Source organism: Amphiura filiformis, chromosome 17 (genome assembly GCF_039555335.1).
Source record: "Amphiura filiformis chromosome 17, Afil_fr2py, whole genome shotgun sequence".
NCBI lineage: Eukaryota > Metazoa > Echinodermata > Ophiuroidea > Amphilepidida > Amphiuridae > Amphiura > Amphiura filiformis.
This window is the reverse complement of record NC_092644.1, coordinates 26683301-26701583: the sequence shown is the minus strand read 5'-3', so window position 1 is coordinate 26701583 and position 18283 is coordinate 26683301. Positions and strand designations below refer to the sequence as shown.

Genomic DNA, 18283 nt, shown 5'->3' with positions numbered 1-18283 from the left:
GTTGAACAAAATTTGCTTCATTTTATATAAGGGGAAGATTCTTTTCTACATAATGTAGCAAAGTAAACATGCATCAGATTATGAATGAAAAACCAATAATGGTCTTAGCAGATTTACTTAATTTTCAGCCTCAACTACATTTGTACATGTAGGAAATAGGAAACTATCTCTTTCTGGGGAATATTTTGCTTCGTTTTTATTTTGTTCATTTACATTATGGTCATTTTCACGGTAAAGGGTGTAACTTTGGATTTTTAACATTTTAATCCGTAGTGTTCTAATAAAGCCACAGAATTCCATGATTTTTGGCCACATAAGTCATCTAGTTAGCAGCTACCTTGGGTAGCATAATCAGCTTTGGGAGTTACTGCGTTCAGTTTTAGCAGGCTTAAATGTACTTAATATTGCCATTTTGAAAAACTATAAAAACAGTAACATTTTTGTAAAACCCTGTGTTTTCTTCAGTTAGTTCATGGATAATTTTTCTTATCCTGAAAGTACAGTCATATGTTCAGTAAACACTGCCACATTAGATTTAATTGTGAACAGCCCTGTATTTTTTTTTTTTTTTCTTTCGAGATTTGTCGTTTCGGAGGCTTCATTTTCCGTTAACAATTGTTAACAAACTTTGTGGGTATAGCTTTGGTTCATAATTCTTGGTTATTTTTTCACTTCTTCTTGATTCATAACAGTTGTTATCTTACCTTGAAATGGGTAACAAAAATTAGTCGATTTGCAAGCTTTTAAAATTTTTATAAAATCTTGACTTCAAAGAGCCGTTTTTCCGTTAACTTTTTTGAAGCCTCCGAAACAAACTGTTCAGCAAGCTTGTGCAAATATAAATAAAAGAGCTCATCCAATCTATTTATCAAAATGTAGCAAAGTAGATCCTCAAGTCACTGTCACATGTTTTTAAATCGTGGAGATATATATCACCGTTTGAAAACGGGACCCAATACAAACTTTCCGTTAACAATTGAAGCCTCCAAAACAAATGAAGCCTCCGAAACAACCATTAATTATCATCTATGCATATCTAAATTGGTGTGTTTCATACTGATATCTGCATTGTAATTATTACTTGATATGTGCAGAATGTCATAAATTTAAAAAAAAATTGACATTATGGTTAATGTTTGAAAAATATACTGATACCCCAAAAAGCCTGTTTCGGAGGCTTCACATGCAAAAAACACCATACTTAAAGGAGTATTTCGTGATCCTAGCATCCTCTTTTTATGACATGTTTCAGTACATATCCACGAAAAAAGCCTATTCCCAAAATTTCGGTTGATTCCGATTTTGCGTTTGCGAGTTATGCATGATTACGTGTATTACACTGCTCCATAGACAATGCGTTGTAATTTCGTTCTGGTGCACCAGAACTAAATTCAAATTTCACGATATCTTAGCTAAACGAATTAATCTGCAAGAGATATTTTGTACATAAACATTTTGTAGCCAGAGGTTTCCAGCGATATAAAAATCTCAAATTTGTTTTAGAAAAGTTGGGGGATGAGGCTGTGGATCACGAAATGCCCCTTTAACAAATGGGTGAAAAAATTAACATGTGATAAATTCTACAATATCTGCCGCATAGAATCATTGATTCAATACACACAAGAAAATAACAGCTTAGATGATCCCAACACTGTTGTTTTCAAAAAAACTACTTCTGCAATGTTTAACAATTGTTAACATGAAGCCTCCGAAACAAAAAAAAAATGACTTGCTGGGATAATTTAATTTTTGTCACAACTGAAATTCAATACTTAGAAGCATGAAAATTGGTAATTGTGATATTTTTTACCTATTTTTTTATGTCAACTTGTAGTAGTTAGCCAAATATTTTACTTTTATGATCACCTGTGTTGTTAACTGAAGCCTCCGAAACACAAATCGCTTGAATTGCCAATTCTAAAAAATAACTCCAATTTCTGTGAAACTTAGCTGGGAGGTTCCTTTCATCAAGTAGTATTTGTACATGAAGTTAAACATTCAAATTATTTTAGGAACCCAATTAAAACTTAAAAAATATGTTTAAGGTTTGGAAATTTCCATTGTAAATGACACTTGATGTTAAAAATTTTCAAAACTGCAATTACAAACATAGCCAAACATGGTATAAAATTTAACTTAGGGACGCACCATTAGATTCTCAGGGGGGGCATGGGAGTTTGGGTCAGGCAGAATGTTTTTTTTTTCGCCGGCAAAGGCGGCGGAATTTTTTTTTTTTTTTGCCTTCTAGTGCACAAATTTTTTTTTTTTCGCCGCCTTTGGCGGCAAAGTTTTTTTTTTTTCAATTTTAATGTACATTTTTATACAAAGTTGGGTGGGGGAAATTTTTTTTTTTTACTCATCAGTGAGGCAAAAATTTTTTTTTTTTTTTCTCACTAGTGGGCAAAGTTTTTTTTTTTTTCTCACTAGTGGGCAAAGTTTTTTTTTTCAAAAACTCCCATGCCCCCCTCCTGGAAATCTAATGGTGCGCCTTTATATCTGTTGACTTACTTTGGAATGGGATTTCACATGTATTCCAGCTTTCATGTCATAATTTTCTGAGGTTATGTAAAATACATTTTTTCATAGATTTTAACCAAAATGTTATGGAAATGTCAAATTTTTATTAGAAATCAAAAGGTTTAAGCCTTGAAACATTATTTTACTGGAATTTAAGTTGCTTCTATGCATGATTTCAGTAAACAGAAACATTTAAGTGGTTTGAAATTTTGACCCTAAAAATCAAAAGTTACACCCTTTACTGTGAAAATGACATTATAGGCCTATGTAAAACATCTCCTCATCTGCAAGTGATAGATAAACTTACCCTTCCTCCTCATCCTAATAAATGCAAATAGAAGTACTATTACTGCAAGACAGGCCACAACTAAAGCTGTTACCATAATAGTCTGTAAAATAAATAAATAAAATACCGTATCTTGTATTTCAATGTTATTAAAATCACCAAAATGTCTGAAATAATTAAAGTAAAAACAAATTACAATGCAACAAATCAGCATAATTAAATGTTAGTGCGTAATTATATTATGTGCATGGTGATTTGGAAACGGGCGAGAACAAATGAAATTATTCAAAGTTTAATGGTGCACAAACTACAATGAAGTGAAGCTACTCTACATTTTTATTGGCAATGATAAAGGTAATGATGCGTCCCATAGTCCACAGTCCCCACATTGTTCCAGCTACCCAGCCCAGAAATGACAAAACATTGTATGCTGGAATTTGTCTGTTTTGTGCGTTCACCTCCATCCACAATGTTTGATGCAACTGGTGTTCAAACTTCAAAAAGAAATGTTCTTGTAAAACAAATTGATGGTGGTGAAGTTCATGCAGGCATTTCAGTCAGTCACACACGTTCATTCCATTTTCAAAAATATGATGATACGTCCATCAAGATGAGATATCTTTTCCTCATGTTGCAAAGTCACACAGTTGAATTTGAAAACACCATCATCATCATGCACCAAATTCAAGTTTATTCGTACAGTGACAGTGTACACACTTGTGACTTGACTGACAGGTGACTGATGAAATTGAAAGAAGAAATGTCACATTGTCAGTCAGACAGAAACAGATAGATGCAGTCATAGGCCAGATGACAAGTAAAACTTCTTTCAGCTATGCATGCTTTTTTCAAATAAGTGAACATGGTGAATTACATGATTACAAAATTGAAAATGTAAACAAAACAAGTTTACACAGCAATGACAGCTAGCCGAGTTAGATGACAAGCACAAGCCACCATCTTGGGCGTTTTATGATAATTACACTCCAGTTTAACCTTTCACATTAATTACATTTTAAATGTTAATAAGTTATCCGCATTCAGCTTTAATTTATGTATTAAAATGAAATAAGCTTATCCGATCAAAGCCCAAAAGCTCAAAACTCAAGCGAAGTCAACATAAAATTGTGATTTGAAAATTCGTCTGCAAACAAGGCCAAAGTTATATTAAAATTCACAACATACCAAAGTGGTCTGGTCACCGTGAATGATGTAGTCTGGAAGAAGAACCCCAGCTTCTTCTAACATCGATTCCCCTCCCATCTTTGCGCGTCACAACTACCTCATATCATTACTAGAATTTAATGAATCTCATTTTCTTGTTTTCATTTTCGCCATCAAAATCTTCTATCGGAAATGACCTCAATTTGACCTTAAAGAAATCGATTTTCACGTGATTGATCAATACACAGGCGCTCTATTCTAATCCGGGGGAACACATCCACATATTATGGGCTGAAGTCCAAAGGGGTGGTGCAATATTAAATTACCCGGGGAAAGTTATAAAGGGGGGGACAAAGATGTTTGGCCGGTTGAGGGGGGGGGGTGGAGAGATTTTTGGCACACATGTTTTCATGAGGGGGAAGGGGGTTGGCACATCGCTATTAAAATATTAAAAGGAGGGGGAAAATGCTCAGGTATTAAAAGCGACTGTTTATATGTGCAGTACCGAGTGCGGTACTGCACACTTCCGCTCACAGTCCCGCATGCGGGAGTATTCAGTGGAAACTTGCTGACTCAAAATTTCCAAACGGCTCGCCAAGCTCGCGTGCATGCCCCCCTCTTGGTCCGCCAAAATCGCCTCCCCCCCCCCTCTCGGCCCGTCAAAAAATCTCTCCCGGCCTTACACATGCCAATTTGCAAGCCTTAAATGGTTTATAACATGTTGCGAGCGCAGCGCGCAGGAAAATTTGAATATTTTAAGCGTTTCCGTACTTTTTTCTGAGCCTTTTAGATCGTGTTATTTACTAGGCACCCAAAGAAAGTGTGCCAAAAATCACTTGCCCCCCCCCCCTTTTGGCTTGCAAAAAATTTCTCCCCCCAATTTTACCCTCCCCAGAGGCTCATAATTATTGCACAGCCCCTTACCATAAGCTACCATATTGGGTAAAAGCGCGCCTGAAAAAAAATTGGCACTTCAATTGGGATAAAATGGCCAAATCATGAGGTTAATTTCGACAGAAACCCATCAGGTGTCAACATGGGGGGGGGACTTCCCCAGCAAAATATTGAGGGGATCTATGCCAGTGGCAGCTGGGGGCACTGGGGGAAGGGGGGAAATCCATAGAAAACTTTCCCGCACTCGGAAAATTCATAAAAATGTGAAAAATTTCCAGTTGATGCAATTTTTGTGCAAAATTATTGTTTGAAGTTCATTTCGTTCCCAATTTCCTCTCCCCCAATTTCCTCTCCCCCCCCCCTCAAGACGCAAGCTAACGACTACTAGTAGCCTATCATATCTGTTCAAAATATATATTCAAGTGCAAGGAACCACATCTGGTTTCTTTATACGAAATCATTTAGGGGCCTACGGGAGATAATCATCATTTTCTACCCCGGTATCCAAAGATTTTCTTCTCAGGCTCATATCAAACTCGTGCATAGCAAATTCATGTGTAGGCCTATCGATCCCGGGTATTTATTTTAGCATATCAAATCCTTTGTCAACCTTTAGACAAGAACTGTCCAGCACGAAATGTCCCATTGCAATTCATCCACGAAAGTTGCCAAAAATGGGGTCATTTTTTGTTTAATTCAACACAGCATGAACATTTTGGAATGTATAGGCCTCACCCCCACCTAGTACCAAAATGGAGCTAAGAATATTCTCCATGCTGCTAGACTATTTATAAGTTCACAGGTTATTTTGTCGCGTGAAATTTTTAAGTGCCAAGTTTTTTACTTCTTTTCTGTGAGTTTACTGTGTCAGTGCACTGTTTTGACCAAAAATTGACTCTTTCTTCTATCCGTACGTGGACTAGCGCCATCCATTTTAACTCACCAGGCCCAGGAGTATTCTTGTACTATTTCTGGAACTAACAATGTCAAATACATCATGATAGGTCAAATATCAGGGTCGTGAATCTAAATTATAGTAAAAGTTTTGGTAAAACTACCAGCTACTCCCTGGATTCTCAGTGACTAGCAGCTACTAGCCTCCAACACATGCATTCGCAACGCGCATGCGTTGTATGCAGAAACAGATGACTGCAGACATAGTTAGTGGATTGGTGTAATATGAGCTTGCATGTAAGCTGCACTGGACTCTCGTTCATTCAAGGTTATGAGCTTCACTATACATTGTACATGCATTTTGCTAACTTATGTTGACATTTTCAATAAAAGGATTTGATATGTATCTGTGGTGACAAAGTAAGGCCGTGTAAAATTAATATTTTGGTTCTCGTCCTCTCCCTCCTCAATTTCTGGGATTTGTCAGATTTTTTTTGATTTTTTAGATTTTTCAATTTTTTAGACTTTGGAATGATTTATGAAATCTTCATACACATAAATAAGTTTATTAGAGAACAAGCATCACTTCCAAGTCTTTTTGTGGTACTCTAGGGGTTTATCCTCAGAATCTCACATTTGAAAAAAAAAAAAAAAAAGGGCCTCATCGTTTCCTCGAGCACTGTTGGAGAAGACCGAAAACTACTGACAATGCTAATTTTACATTGAAAAACAAAACAAACAAAAAACACCTCCCTCCCTCATCAATTCATGAAAATCCTCTGGACGAGAACCAAAACATTAATTTTATACGGCCTAATTATTAGCCAGGCGATGTCGGTGTGCCCCCCCCCCCCCACATTTTTCACAAATGAAAGGCAAAAGCACCAAAATTTGCCCTAGTCCTAGTTGGGCACTTTTAGGGTTTTGCATGTTTTGCATTGGTCTCAATTGAAAACCCTGGTTGAAAATCCAACCACTGAAGAGGAAGAAAGTCAAGAAACCCCCTTGACTTTGGAAGTGACAGGGATGTCCGCGAGCGCGTGCAGACAGCAGTACTGTTCAAAACTAGGGGTCTTTACGGCCTAGACCCAACAATTCCCGAGAAGGTGGATTTTACGGTGAGAAGGTCTTTTCGTGACACTGTGAAAAATCTGACAAAAAAAGGGTGTCATTCAGTGAGACTGGGAAAAAAATTTGGGTCATGATATAAAATTTGATAAAATTATTTTTTGAAATTCAACAAAACTGATTTGAAAATAGTTTGAAAAAACAAATTTGAAGTAAAATAGTGAAAAAAAATGAGAGATAATTTCCCGAAAATATTTTTTAAAGGGTGGTCTTTTGGTGACAGGGAGTTCAGTAAAATAAAAAATGGGGTGATTGGTGAGAGGGAGTTGAAAAATGGGGTCAATGTGGCCTCCACATCTGCCCCATCAGGGTGCCCCCCCAATTTTCCCACTCTCGAGACCCGTGGGCAGCTGAATAATTTGTGGCGTCAGACCGGCAGGCCGCACTTGGGATCATAAATTGTCCATGGGGTAGGGTCATTGAATTCAATCATGAATCATGATAGTAGAGGACGTCAGTCATAAAGTTTAGGCTGTTCGAATGGGTTCGAATGATGAGACAGTGTGATGCCGTACCAGGTTTTCAAATAAGGGTGGCGCCCCTAATCAATTAAGAAAGTGTTTTATACTATGATTGTAAAACTAATTGAAACGCTATTTTAATTATTTCAACAAAGTAGTTGTAATTTGAACACACTGAAATATAAATATTTCGTTTACTTCTATTAGATATTATTGCCAATACAAATTTTACTTACAATATTAATTTTATATAGCATTTTATAATTTATTTAGGGAAATTATTAGAAACATCCAAGAAACGCTGTTTAAAGGACAGCGAAGCGTAAACAGCCAGCTGTACGCTTGTGACACATGGGTACATACACGATTTTACTGCAGTCTCAATAATTAGCCACGTATCATAAAATAAAATGGCAGGGCACAGATTTACGGCGCAGCATATATGCTGGTTAGTGGTTGTTTTGGGTGTGCTGGGGCTCGTTTATGGTCATGGACACAGTCATGATCATCACGGACATAGCCATGATCATCACGGTCACAGCCACGGTGGACACGATATGCACGGACAGGGCCATCATGGACACGCACACGATCATGCAGACCATGGCCACCATGCACATGAAGATCATCGACATTTTTACCATGCTAGTAGTTACGATGAAGACAACGCTGACTCCGACAACGGGCAGGCTTCTCAAGAACAAGTGCAACGTCCTAAATCTAAATCGGTGAATCCTGAAGAATATTTTGCAAGGCTCAAACCAAATCCAGGAAAAGGACAGGTAAATAAACAACAACAAACAATGCATGTCAAATGTCTGCATGTTGTAAATGTAAACAAACAAATAAAGCCTAAGGAATACTAGCCTCAAATGCGCTCACCGATAGGCGATAGCTTCACATTCGAGGCTAGTCTAGTCACGATTATGCACTTTCAGTTTCTCACGCGTTTGAACGGGAATTGGATTGCGTACTTTTTCGATGTCTAGTGAGCAAATTTCTTCAATATTTTGAGAAAATGATGTCAAATTTTCTATTCTACAGGGTGTATCAAAATTAAGTATACAGTTTGAAAAATGCCCCTAGATTAAAAAGTATGAGGTCTGTGGTCAAAATTCTCTAGGTGATAACGTAACCAACATTTTGTCCTCCTATAGCTGAAAAATCACTGGCGTGTGACCAATAATAAAGATTTGGTGGCTACTTTTGTGAACCGAGTACAAAAAGCAGTTGCGCGAAGTCAATTAAAATCAAACCAACATACAACTCACAAAAAGCCTCACCACTTACTTTACTGTTTACAGTTATTGACAGTTTTAGTCTTAGCCTTCCACATGCCCACAATTCTTCTGTATGCAGATTTCGTCTCTTCTCAACATGACGTTCACACCACGTCTAATGAGAGGTCTGTCCTGCCTGAGAATGTCAACTTTTGCAATTATGCGTCTCTGAAGTTCATCAAGGTATGCAGGAGGACTTGTGAAAACATTTAATGCAAACTCTGCTTCATCGCCAATGATGAAATCTTCCAGGAAACGTAGAGGACGGGCAAGAAGCCACTGACAGAACACAGTGCGACGTTGGCGATCTGCTTGCTGAAGTTGATGTCTCCTTATCGTCTGATAGGGATGAGTTCCCAAGTCATAAACGAGTTATTCTGTTACAGGTTGCAGATGGTATTCCAAGTCCATTTCGACGGCAGCTAATTTGACCTCCTGCTTGCCCTGCCTGCAGAGTGTTACGGACTGCTAGGATATTAGCAGCAGATCTTCCAGTTGGGGGGCGACCACAATGTTCTCTGTTCAGATTACGACTCGTTCCAGTTATCTGATACTTCGCAACATTTTTGTAAGTAGCGCCACGTTAAGGGAACGTGCATTTGAGTACTGCTGACGGAATCTCCGAAGCACTTCTGCTAGACTCTGGGTGGGATGGTACACTGCAACAAGGAAGGCCCTTTGCTCTGGCGTGTACTGTGGCGTATCCATTTTAATGTTGCTATTCTCCTTGTCAAGTAAAACCTAGCATATGTAAGGAGATAGTTGCCCAAATTTACCAAAAGTCATGTGTACACATGCACAGGATTGGAACCCTAACAATGAGGACAAATGATCTGTACACCTGCATGTTTCTCTTGGCTGCACAACAATAACAAGCGCCGGGCATTTAAACCCAATTGACTTCGCGCAACTGCTTTTTGTACTTGGCTCACAAAAGTAGCAACCAAATCCTTATTAATGGTCACACGCCAGTGATTTTTCAGCTGTAGGAGGACAAGGTGTTGATTGAGTTATCAACTAGAGAATTTTGACCAAAGACCTCATACTTTTTAATCTAGCGGCATTTTTCAAACTGTATACTTAATTTTGATACACCCTGTATATTGTTTGGTAATAATGTCTTTTGCCAATAGTATGTTTAAAGTTGTAATTTTGTGTGTTTGATCACAAAGATCGGATATTTTCGTTCCCGATTCGAATTCTGAACCCTTCGCAAGGGTGCTGATTTCGGCAGAACTTTGACGATAATTTTGCCTTTTTGGACATTAAAATGCATTCGATCTTTTATTTTGTTTCAACCGAGTCTTAAATTAGCAAGCACAATAAGGTTGGTACCACTTTTATATACATTGATAAAATTTTTGAGATTTTTTTTCAAGTTTCTAACCGGCGCAAATCGTTAAGTGTGTATTTCCCATTGACATCCAAAATGGCGTAAGCCAGTCCTACATAGGTACGGCGTATATAGGACTGGAAAGCAAGTCTAGGCTAGTCCATTGTTATCTAGTCATGAAGCATTCTCTTGGTCGGGCTGACGTCACAAAGGGGAAATAGGCTTGTAAAACCAATGTACGCATATGCAGCGCATGTGCAGTTCCCCTTTCTCGAGCTGATCGCTATGCGCGCGCTTGTGCAAAGGGGACAATGTTCCCGGATGTCCGACCGAGTGAATATGATATACAAGGTTGTTTGATTTTTAAATCACATTATTGATTTAAATCACATGATTATTTTTCTCAAAAAAATCAATAATTTAATTCAACTTTTTAATTTTTTACCATTTTTGATATGGTCATGTTTTTTGAGGTGGGCTATATCATGCCACTCGCTGCCTGGTTGCGCGATTGCGAGCGTAGCGAGCAGGAAAATTTGCATATTTAAGCCTATTTCCATACCGTTTTCCTAAGCCTTTTTAGAGCGTAAATGTATGCCAAAAATCACTTGTTCCCCCCCCCCTCGGCTTGCCAAAATTGCTCCCCCCCTTTTGGCTCGCCTAAAATTTCTTTCCCCAGGGCTCATAATTATTGCACAACCCCTAAGTTAATTTATTCATTGAATTGACTGTTTTGCTTTTGGATACAATTAAAATACCGTACCTATTTCGAACTTTCTAAGTATAATTTCTTAATCTTACTAAACGTAAGGATTTATATGAGCTTTTAATAAATGCAGTAGAATATACATTTTATATATTTTGCATGAAGTTTTCAAGTACGGTACATATACGTTTTCTGAAGTGGGCGGATTTAAGTGGTGGCCCTGCATTGCGCCAGTGGATTTTGCGTCGGGCCAGTAAACTTCCAACAATGCTGACCCGACAGGCCACTAGCTATTTGAGCCTGATATAACTCATATGAGAATGCCCAGATGCCTAATCTGTGATGGACATAATTTGATGCAGTTTCTGCCCCGTCTGTCACCTGTGTGCAATTTATAGTTAATAATTTTTTGTATATTCTTTGCAATTTGCAAGCAAGTTTGAAATAATTATACGGCCGCTTTTTATAGTACACCTACGTACTACTTCCAAGCTCTTTCGTGCTCTATCTCTCTATCTGATAATGATAACATAACAATACCGCATATATCTGAACCTTTGTAAGGACACACACATACACATGTAAGTACACATGTTAAGTTTGGTGTTTGGTAGGGGGGCACTCCCATATTGACATACGTCATGTGCCCATGAAAAGACCCCGGTATTTTTGGCAAATCCTACACCCAATGACCCCGTTTTTCAGCAGCCTACATGTACACTGAATGACCCCCTTTTTTGAACAATTAGTCCTCAAAATTTCAATGGGCTACGTGCACATTTTCAGCAAAATGAACGAGTTTGGTCTATTTTGTACTGTAAAATTGGGTAAAAAGCTATTTATGTGAAATTTTGGGCGCTCACATACATGTACAAAATCACCCCATTTTTGATGTTGCCAACACCGAATGATCCCTTTTTTCCTGAAAATTTCTACACCGAATTGGCGATAGACCCCTAGTTTCATACGCTGGTGGGCACAGGTATGTCACTTTCATAATCGAAAGTGCCCCCCCTTAGTCTCTAAATTTTAAAGAGCACATTGCAACCCCGGGATTGCAACATGCTTCTTTATTTTGCACTTTCTGCGGTAGAACATATTGAAAAAGCTGGGCCAGTAAATCAATTGCAGGGCCAGTAGATTTGCCATTTCACTGGAAACTGAAACTAATAAGTCTGTCCCTGCGCATGACCATGTATTGAAACCTTTCGTATACCCTTCATGAATATAAAAACAGACATATTTAAATGTTTCATGTAAAAAGTGTTTTGTGTTTGCTGGGTAGCTTTCACATTATTTTGAATGCATCTTACATGTACATTGTTTACAAAACATGTGTGTGACCAGTATTAAATTGTTTATATTCCAGGATCAACTGCAAATGTGGGGTGAAGCAATCGGCGCCACAATTCTAATAAGCGCTGCACCGTTCTTCATTCTCTTCCTTATCCCACTGGACAAAGATCAAGCAGGCAAAGAGTCCATGCTACGAATCCTCCTCGCCTTTGCTTCAGGCGGTCTCCTTGGTGACGCATTCCTGCACCTCATCCCTCACGCGGTGAATCCACACTCTCATGGTGGTGATGACGATGGACATGGACATTCACATGACCATGGTCATAGTCACGGTGGTCATGGTCATGATCATACGCAGGATATGATGGTCGGCTTGTGGGTCCTTACTGGAATCGTTCTCTTTCTTGTCATAGAGAAGATGGTACGACACATTAAGGTAGGTCAACAGACTTTTGTGGAATAAGGATATAATTAATTAATAATAATAATATGTACACTTATAAAGCATGCAAATCCACAACAAAACAAATGCTCATGGCGCATGCGGAGCAAAAACAAAATATACATGTATCAGGAAAAATGGAAACAAGGAACAAATGCAATCAACAAAGGTACATTTCAAGAACAACAATATATGATGCAAAAAATAACAAACAAAAATACTACAAATGAATCCAGCTCAGAAGCGAGCTCGAAGAAATGTTTCTGGAGTGAGGTTTTGAATGACTCGATTGACAAGCAACTGCGAATAAAATTGGGAAGACTGTTCTTTATGCGAGGGCTGCCACAGAGAAGGCACGATCACCCCATGACCGAGATGATTAAGGTTGAACAAGGAGAGTTTTATTTGCACAATGAAGACTGGGCGAGAAGGGTTTTAAAAGTTTCCATTGACAACACGGTAAGCGAGGTGCATGAATTTAAGCTGTAAGTTAACAGGGAGACTAGTGTAAATCAAACAAAACTGGAGAGAAGGTTTTGTATGGGTGACCAGTCTGGCAGTGGTATTTTGTTTAAAGGCACATATAAAATTAACAGATGTGGAAATAGGCGTATAAACTGACCAGTATAGATCAGTTGTAGTCCTACTAATTTATGGCATATTGGATGGCCTAGGGTAAAGTTAGTCCATATTAGCAAGACTATCCTTGCTTTCAAGGTGAAACAAACCTACTCATGTTACCCTCTGGCCATTGGCTGGCCTGGTGTCAGATTTTACCCAGGGAAAGATGACATTCCAATATATGCCTTTAAGTTGCAGTCTGTGAATCTGATCTTTTGAAAGTCCAAGCATACATTCATATACATTGTACAAACTATGCCATAGATCCAGTAATTCATATTCAGATTAATTATCAAATTTGTTCCAGACAGCTTTTTTCACTGACCAACATTGACTAAGTGTTATTCTCACAACAGTCACAATACACCTGAGCCCCATAACTCATCATACTAATTGGGAAATTGTCACTCCCCCATGTATCCTCACACACCTCCCCATGTGCTTTTAGCAGCTGCATCGTGGGTGCATAAAGTAAGATCAACAGGGGATATTTTGCCCGTAATTGGATTCAGTCTAGTACCATACCCATTGTTAAGACAAACTAAATAAATTATGAACATCAATGATATCCTCAATGACCTCACCATCTTCGTACTTGTTTGGTATTCCTCCAAAATACTCAGATGAGAGTTTTAACTGGAGGGAGAGAGTGGTCAGTTAAATTGAAGGATCCGTAATTAATGATGACTTGAAGGAGGCTACATGTAGTGTTGCTTGGTTGACTGTGTCTGGTAAAAGTTGGTTCCACTGTGGGGTAGTGCGCATGAAGAAGGAGTTGGCGAATGCATCAGTGCTGGTGTGTTGTTGTTGGAATTGGAGTGTGCGTCCACGGGGAGATCTACGTACATGTATAGGTGGCTTGGGTTGGATGAAATCTTGATTATTTGATGTCTAGTTGGCCATTGATCATTTTGTAGAGACTGGTCAGAAGATGATATTTCCTCCTAGTTTGAAGCGGCACCCAGTTCAATTTCTTCATTAAGGCTGTAACACTTGTGTCCCTGCCATATGTGTTGGTGATGAATCTCGCTGCTTGCTTTTGAACTCTTTTGATGCTGTTGATATTTTTGCTTGTGTATGGGTCCCAGGCTGCTGTTGCATAGTCAAGGTGTGGTCTTACTAAGGTGAGATAAAGTCTTTCTTTTATGGATGGGGTGAAGTCTTAGAAGTTTTGCCTAACAAAGTTGAGCACTCTGGTGGCTGGTTGCATGGTCGGTCTGTTGGTTCCATCGTAGGTCATGTTGAAATTTGATGCCAAGATACTGAGTGTTGTTGGTCTCTTTAAGTTTTACGCCCATCATGTTGTAATTTGTGTACTCCGGATTATATTTACGGGTCATTCTCATCGTAGTACATTTTGACTGATTAAAATGCATCCCCCATTTCTGGGACCAGTCGACCATCTTGTCAACGTCTTCCTGAAGTTGTTGTTCATCCTCTGCTGATCTTATGGCATTATATACAAGACAATCATCAGCAAATAACCAGGACTACCTTCAACACTTACGCATATAAGACACACAATGTTCAGCTTTAACACTGTTTACCTTTCTGGCCAATTTGATAGTTTCACACCCTTCATAAGCTGCCGAGTGACTATTTCCACATCTACAACATTTTATTTGTGTTTCCTCCGAATAATTTTTCCTCATTGCGCTTCACATAATAAACAACAATACAATCAGAAATATATATGACAGCAAAAATATTTGATTACAAAGTAGGGCCTATAAGAATGCATGGTTTAAAGATTCAAATAAATAAGTTGGAAATGTATGAATCATTTCTATTAGCCTAATGCTCATAAAAATAATAATGAACCTGTGGTTTACGTTTTCATCAATTTTAGGGTGAAGATGGGCATGGTCACTCACACGGTCATTCACATGGTGCTGCTGAGAAAAAGGAAACAACAGTAGTCAAGAAGGACAGCAGTGGAGATGGCGAAGTGAGAAAAAGGAAGAAATCAGACCAAAGTGAAGAAAAAGAAGAGGACAAAAAGGAAGACAAAAAAGAAGACAACGATGGCGATAAAGAAGTGAAGGAAACAAAGGAAAAGAAAGAGGAAGCAAAAAAAGAAGAAGAACATGAAGGTGAGTAGTGACTCTATAGCGAAATGGCAGTTGTCATTTGTGGCTATAAATGTCTTTTGGTTTATGACATGAAATTTTTCAAATCTGGAATTTTCATGTTGACCGGGGCACTAGTATTTGAAGTTGTATATATGCGTACATGTACGAGAACTTTCTAAAAGAACCCAAAGTTTTTCATTAGTTTAAAATGGACCTAAAGCAAGTACTATGCGGTTGTTTCCCTACCCTATGCAAATATTTTACTGTTATGAGTCACAATGAACACACCTAAAACAGCGTGTAGCGATCGGTCAAGAGGCCTGAAGAAAAACCAATGAAGTAACGCATCGCAAAGGCGGTGGTAGTATGAACAGACCTTAAGGCTCAAACTCTCACAGATGGTATTCTCCTTGGCCACTGCACCCTCTTGCAAAATGCATAAGAAAATAAGACCAATCTGATCTCTGATTCATTCTGATTGTAATCCTAACAGACTATTTGATTCAATATCATTATGAAGCCTTGTGTATGGTCAAAATTGACTAAACCATTAGAGCAATTTGATGATTTTTTTCATCTAGTGTAATCCAAGTTAAATAACTTATTAATTATCAGCTGACTTCCTATTCTAAATCTCCTACCTCAAATCCAAATCTGTATGACAGAAATGATCCTGCACTGATGCACTGATTAACAATTAATTTTAAACTTCCATCCATATATTTCATCACAGGAGAAAACATCAAGGTCTCAGCCTACTTGAATCTAGCAGCAGACTGCACACATAACTTTACCGATGGCCTAGCCATTGGGGCATCATTCCTTGTCAGCAGACAACTAGGTATCATCACTACTATAACAATATTGCTGCATGAAGTGCCTCATGAAATAGGTGATTTTGCTATTTTGGTGCAGTCAGGGTGTAGCAAAAAGAAGGTAAGTTCTCTTGTCATGTATTTTGAGGCCTGAAAGTAGTATTTTTAAATATGCAGAAGTGCTCAACTGGGTACCTTTACCTAATAGGTATATGACCTATATCCACAAATAATAAGATATATAGTATATATCAAATGAATAAGTTGCACTTCATTTGGAATTGTCTTTGTCCTGGCACATCCCCCTTTAAAGGAATTTTTATTTAGGTACCAATCAGGTAGCCAATTTAAAGTTACTAACAGACAGGAACTTTTATTTGCTATATCCACTGAGGTCCTGCTGAGCAAGCTAATTTAATTATTCCTGCTATATACTAGCAAGTTGGAATATAAATTTGCAATTTACAAGGTGGACAGTAGTGTGCCTCATGAAATGTTTTAAAACTCGTAATAATGGTATGGTACCAGGAAATGATCTATTACTGGCCTGACTGACTTTTTAAACAACACATACTGGGCATTTGTAAGTACCTGATTTGTGTTTGGCACAATACTGATATAAGAACCAATGCCAGTTCAAAGCTTATCACCAAAGACATGTTGAGAATATATTGTGCAAAATGTATTGATACCAAAGGATTGAAACAGAATGGTTTGAGAGGACTTGCTCCAAGTCCTCAGGCTTTCTATAGACTGATGCATTTTTCTATCACTTATTCATTTATATCCATTGCTATAAAGACCTACAACCATGGCCACACAACATAGAACATCATCCAGTCTTGCCTCTGCTTAAAAATGAAGGGGAATGTCATTTTAGTGTGAAAGTACCCTGTCTCTTGTATACAGTGTGCTTGATGCTATTGTAAGCAGGCACTGAGCAGGGATTCCCAGGTCAGATGAGGGAAGTGAAACCCTGGTCAGACACAAGAACCCTCAGGCCCCTCTGTGGCCAAACCCAGCATGCTCAGTGCATGGATAGAATGACATCCAGGAATAACCCCGGGGAATAACATGGAAATACTTCAGACAAAACATTTATCTGCATGCAATCATGATGCAATATAGGCCTATAACATTTATAGTCGATTGGATTTCAATGCTCATGTTCAATTTCAAACAAAAATCTCACACTTCCCTGGGTGAAAGTGATTTTTAAAAAGGGAAGAAAGAAGAAGAAAAAGGCAGAAGCCTTGAATCAAGGCTAGGGTGTGAGAGGAAATTTACAATCTATAAGAACTTGGGAAGGGGAAGGTAGCAGTTTTCTGTACTTTAAACTTTAACACTACTCCTCTCTAACATTTTGTATCTTTTCAGGCAATGTATCTTCAACTGTTAACAGCCGTCGGGGCCCTTACAGGATGTATATGTGCGCTTCTAGCACAGGGAGCCGGGGATGCTGCAACCAGTCTCATCCTGCCAATCACCGCAGGAGGATTTATATACATAGCAACCGTCTCCGTCATTCCAGAGCTTCTACAGAAGAGTAGTGTAAAACAAAGTATAGCTGAGATACTAGGCCTTCTGGCTGGTGTAGCATTAATGGTAGTTATTGCATACATGGAATGATGTTAGTTCCGATGGTTCTATGACATTGCATAGTATTTTTATTTTTAAAAAGTAAAAAGCAAACTAAACTATGGAGCTCTTTTTACCAGTGGTGTATTAAACAGGTAAACTTTAAAGCAGGGGCTTAAATGGCCTGTTGGGATTAGAATTGAAGACCTCGGAACTAAACGGATGTTAAGTTGTAAATTCATGAAAAATGAGACCAGTTTTTGCTAAAAGGGGGCTATCTACACCCTCTGTACAAGTTTCATGTTGATATAATGTGGTAGAGCATTGAAACTGCATTGACAACCACCTCCTTGCATTGAAACTACATGGGCAAACCACATTCTTTCCAGTTTATCTCGAAATGTACTCAATGTGACTTAATCCCCTTTGAGTTGTGAGGTCCTTCAATAAATTGTTAAGAACAAAATTATAAGCTGGCTTGCTTATAGGTTTTTACCCTGGCTTGAGCAATTTGTTTTGAGCCTGGTCCATGCAGCATGTTTCTGCTATGGTTCCACATCTGGGCTGATCTGTGCATGTTCCTTTAAAGAGTACTCGCCATATAATTTTGTTTGATAAATGGTGATTATTGATTATTAAAATTTGAGTGGAGATCGCTAATTCTACAAAATCCGGTGTCAATCCACTAAAAAAATAGAAAAAATAAAAGTTGTTCAAAAATACCTGCTTTTTTGTTTATTAAGAGTAAATGTATCACTACTTTCAGATGTAAAAAATTGCCAACACCACTTGCATA

At 38.3% G+C, this 18283-nt stretch overlaps 2 protein-coding genes across 2 annotated transcripts in view; one reads left to right on the top strand and one right to left on the bottom strand.

The window, feature by feature from the left end:
• Nucleotides 1–4215, bottom strand: part of LOC140137545 (patatin-like phospholipase domain-containing protein 7) — a 76416-nt gene extending 72201 nt beyond the window's left edge. Inside the window, 2 exon segments of the mRNA XM_072159256.1 lie at nucleotides 2825–2906; nucleotides 3989–4215. Coding sequence (XP_072015357.1) covers nucleotides 2825–2906; nucleotides 3989–4066 — 160 coding nt within the window. The 5' untranslated portion in view covers nucleotides 4067–4215.
• A 3441-nt stretch (nucleotides 4216–7656) lies between these two features.
• LOC140137544 (protein catecholamines up-like) lies at nucleotides 7657–18145 on the top strand. Its single transcript, XM_072159255.1, has 5 exons — nucleotides 7657–8126; nucleotides 12033–12395; nucleotides 14872–15115; nucleotides 15828–16030; nucleotides 17287–18145. Exons 1-5 carry the CDS (start codon nucleotides 7755–7757, stop codon nucleotides 17536–17538), a joined length of 1434 nt encoding a protein of 477 aa, XP_072015356.1. The 5' UTR covers nucleotides 7657–7754; the 3' UTR covers nucleotides 17539–18145.
• The last annotated feature ends 138 nt before the right edge of the window (nucleotides 18146–18283 follow it).

Excerpts from the sequence above, each read along its gene's own strand:
- LOC140137544 (XM_072159255.1), top strand. The coding sequence starts at position 7,755 with ATGGCAGGGCACAGATTTACGGCGCAGCATATATGCTGGTTAGTGGTT. Across the intron at positions 12,396-14,871 it reads AGATGGTACGACACATTAAG|GGTGAAGATGGGCATGGTCA; the intron begins GTAGGTCAACAG and ends CATCAATTTTAG. Across the intron at positions 16,031-17,286 it reads CAGGGTGTAGCAAAAAGAAG|GCAATGTATCTTCAACTGTT; the intron begins GTAAGTTCTCTT and ends GTATCTTTTCAG.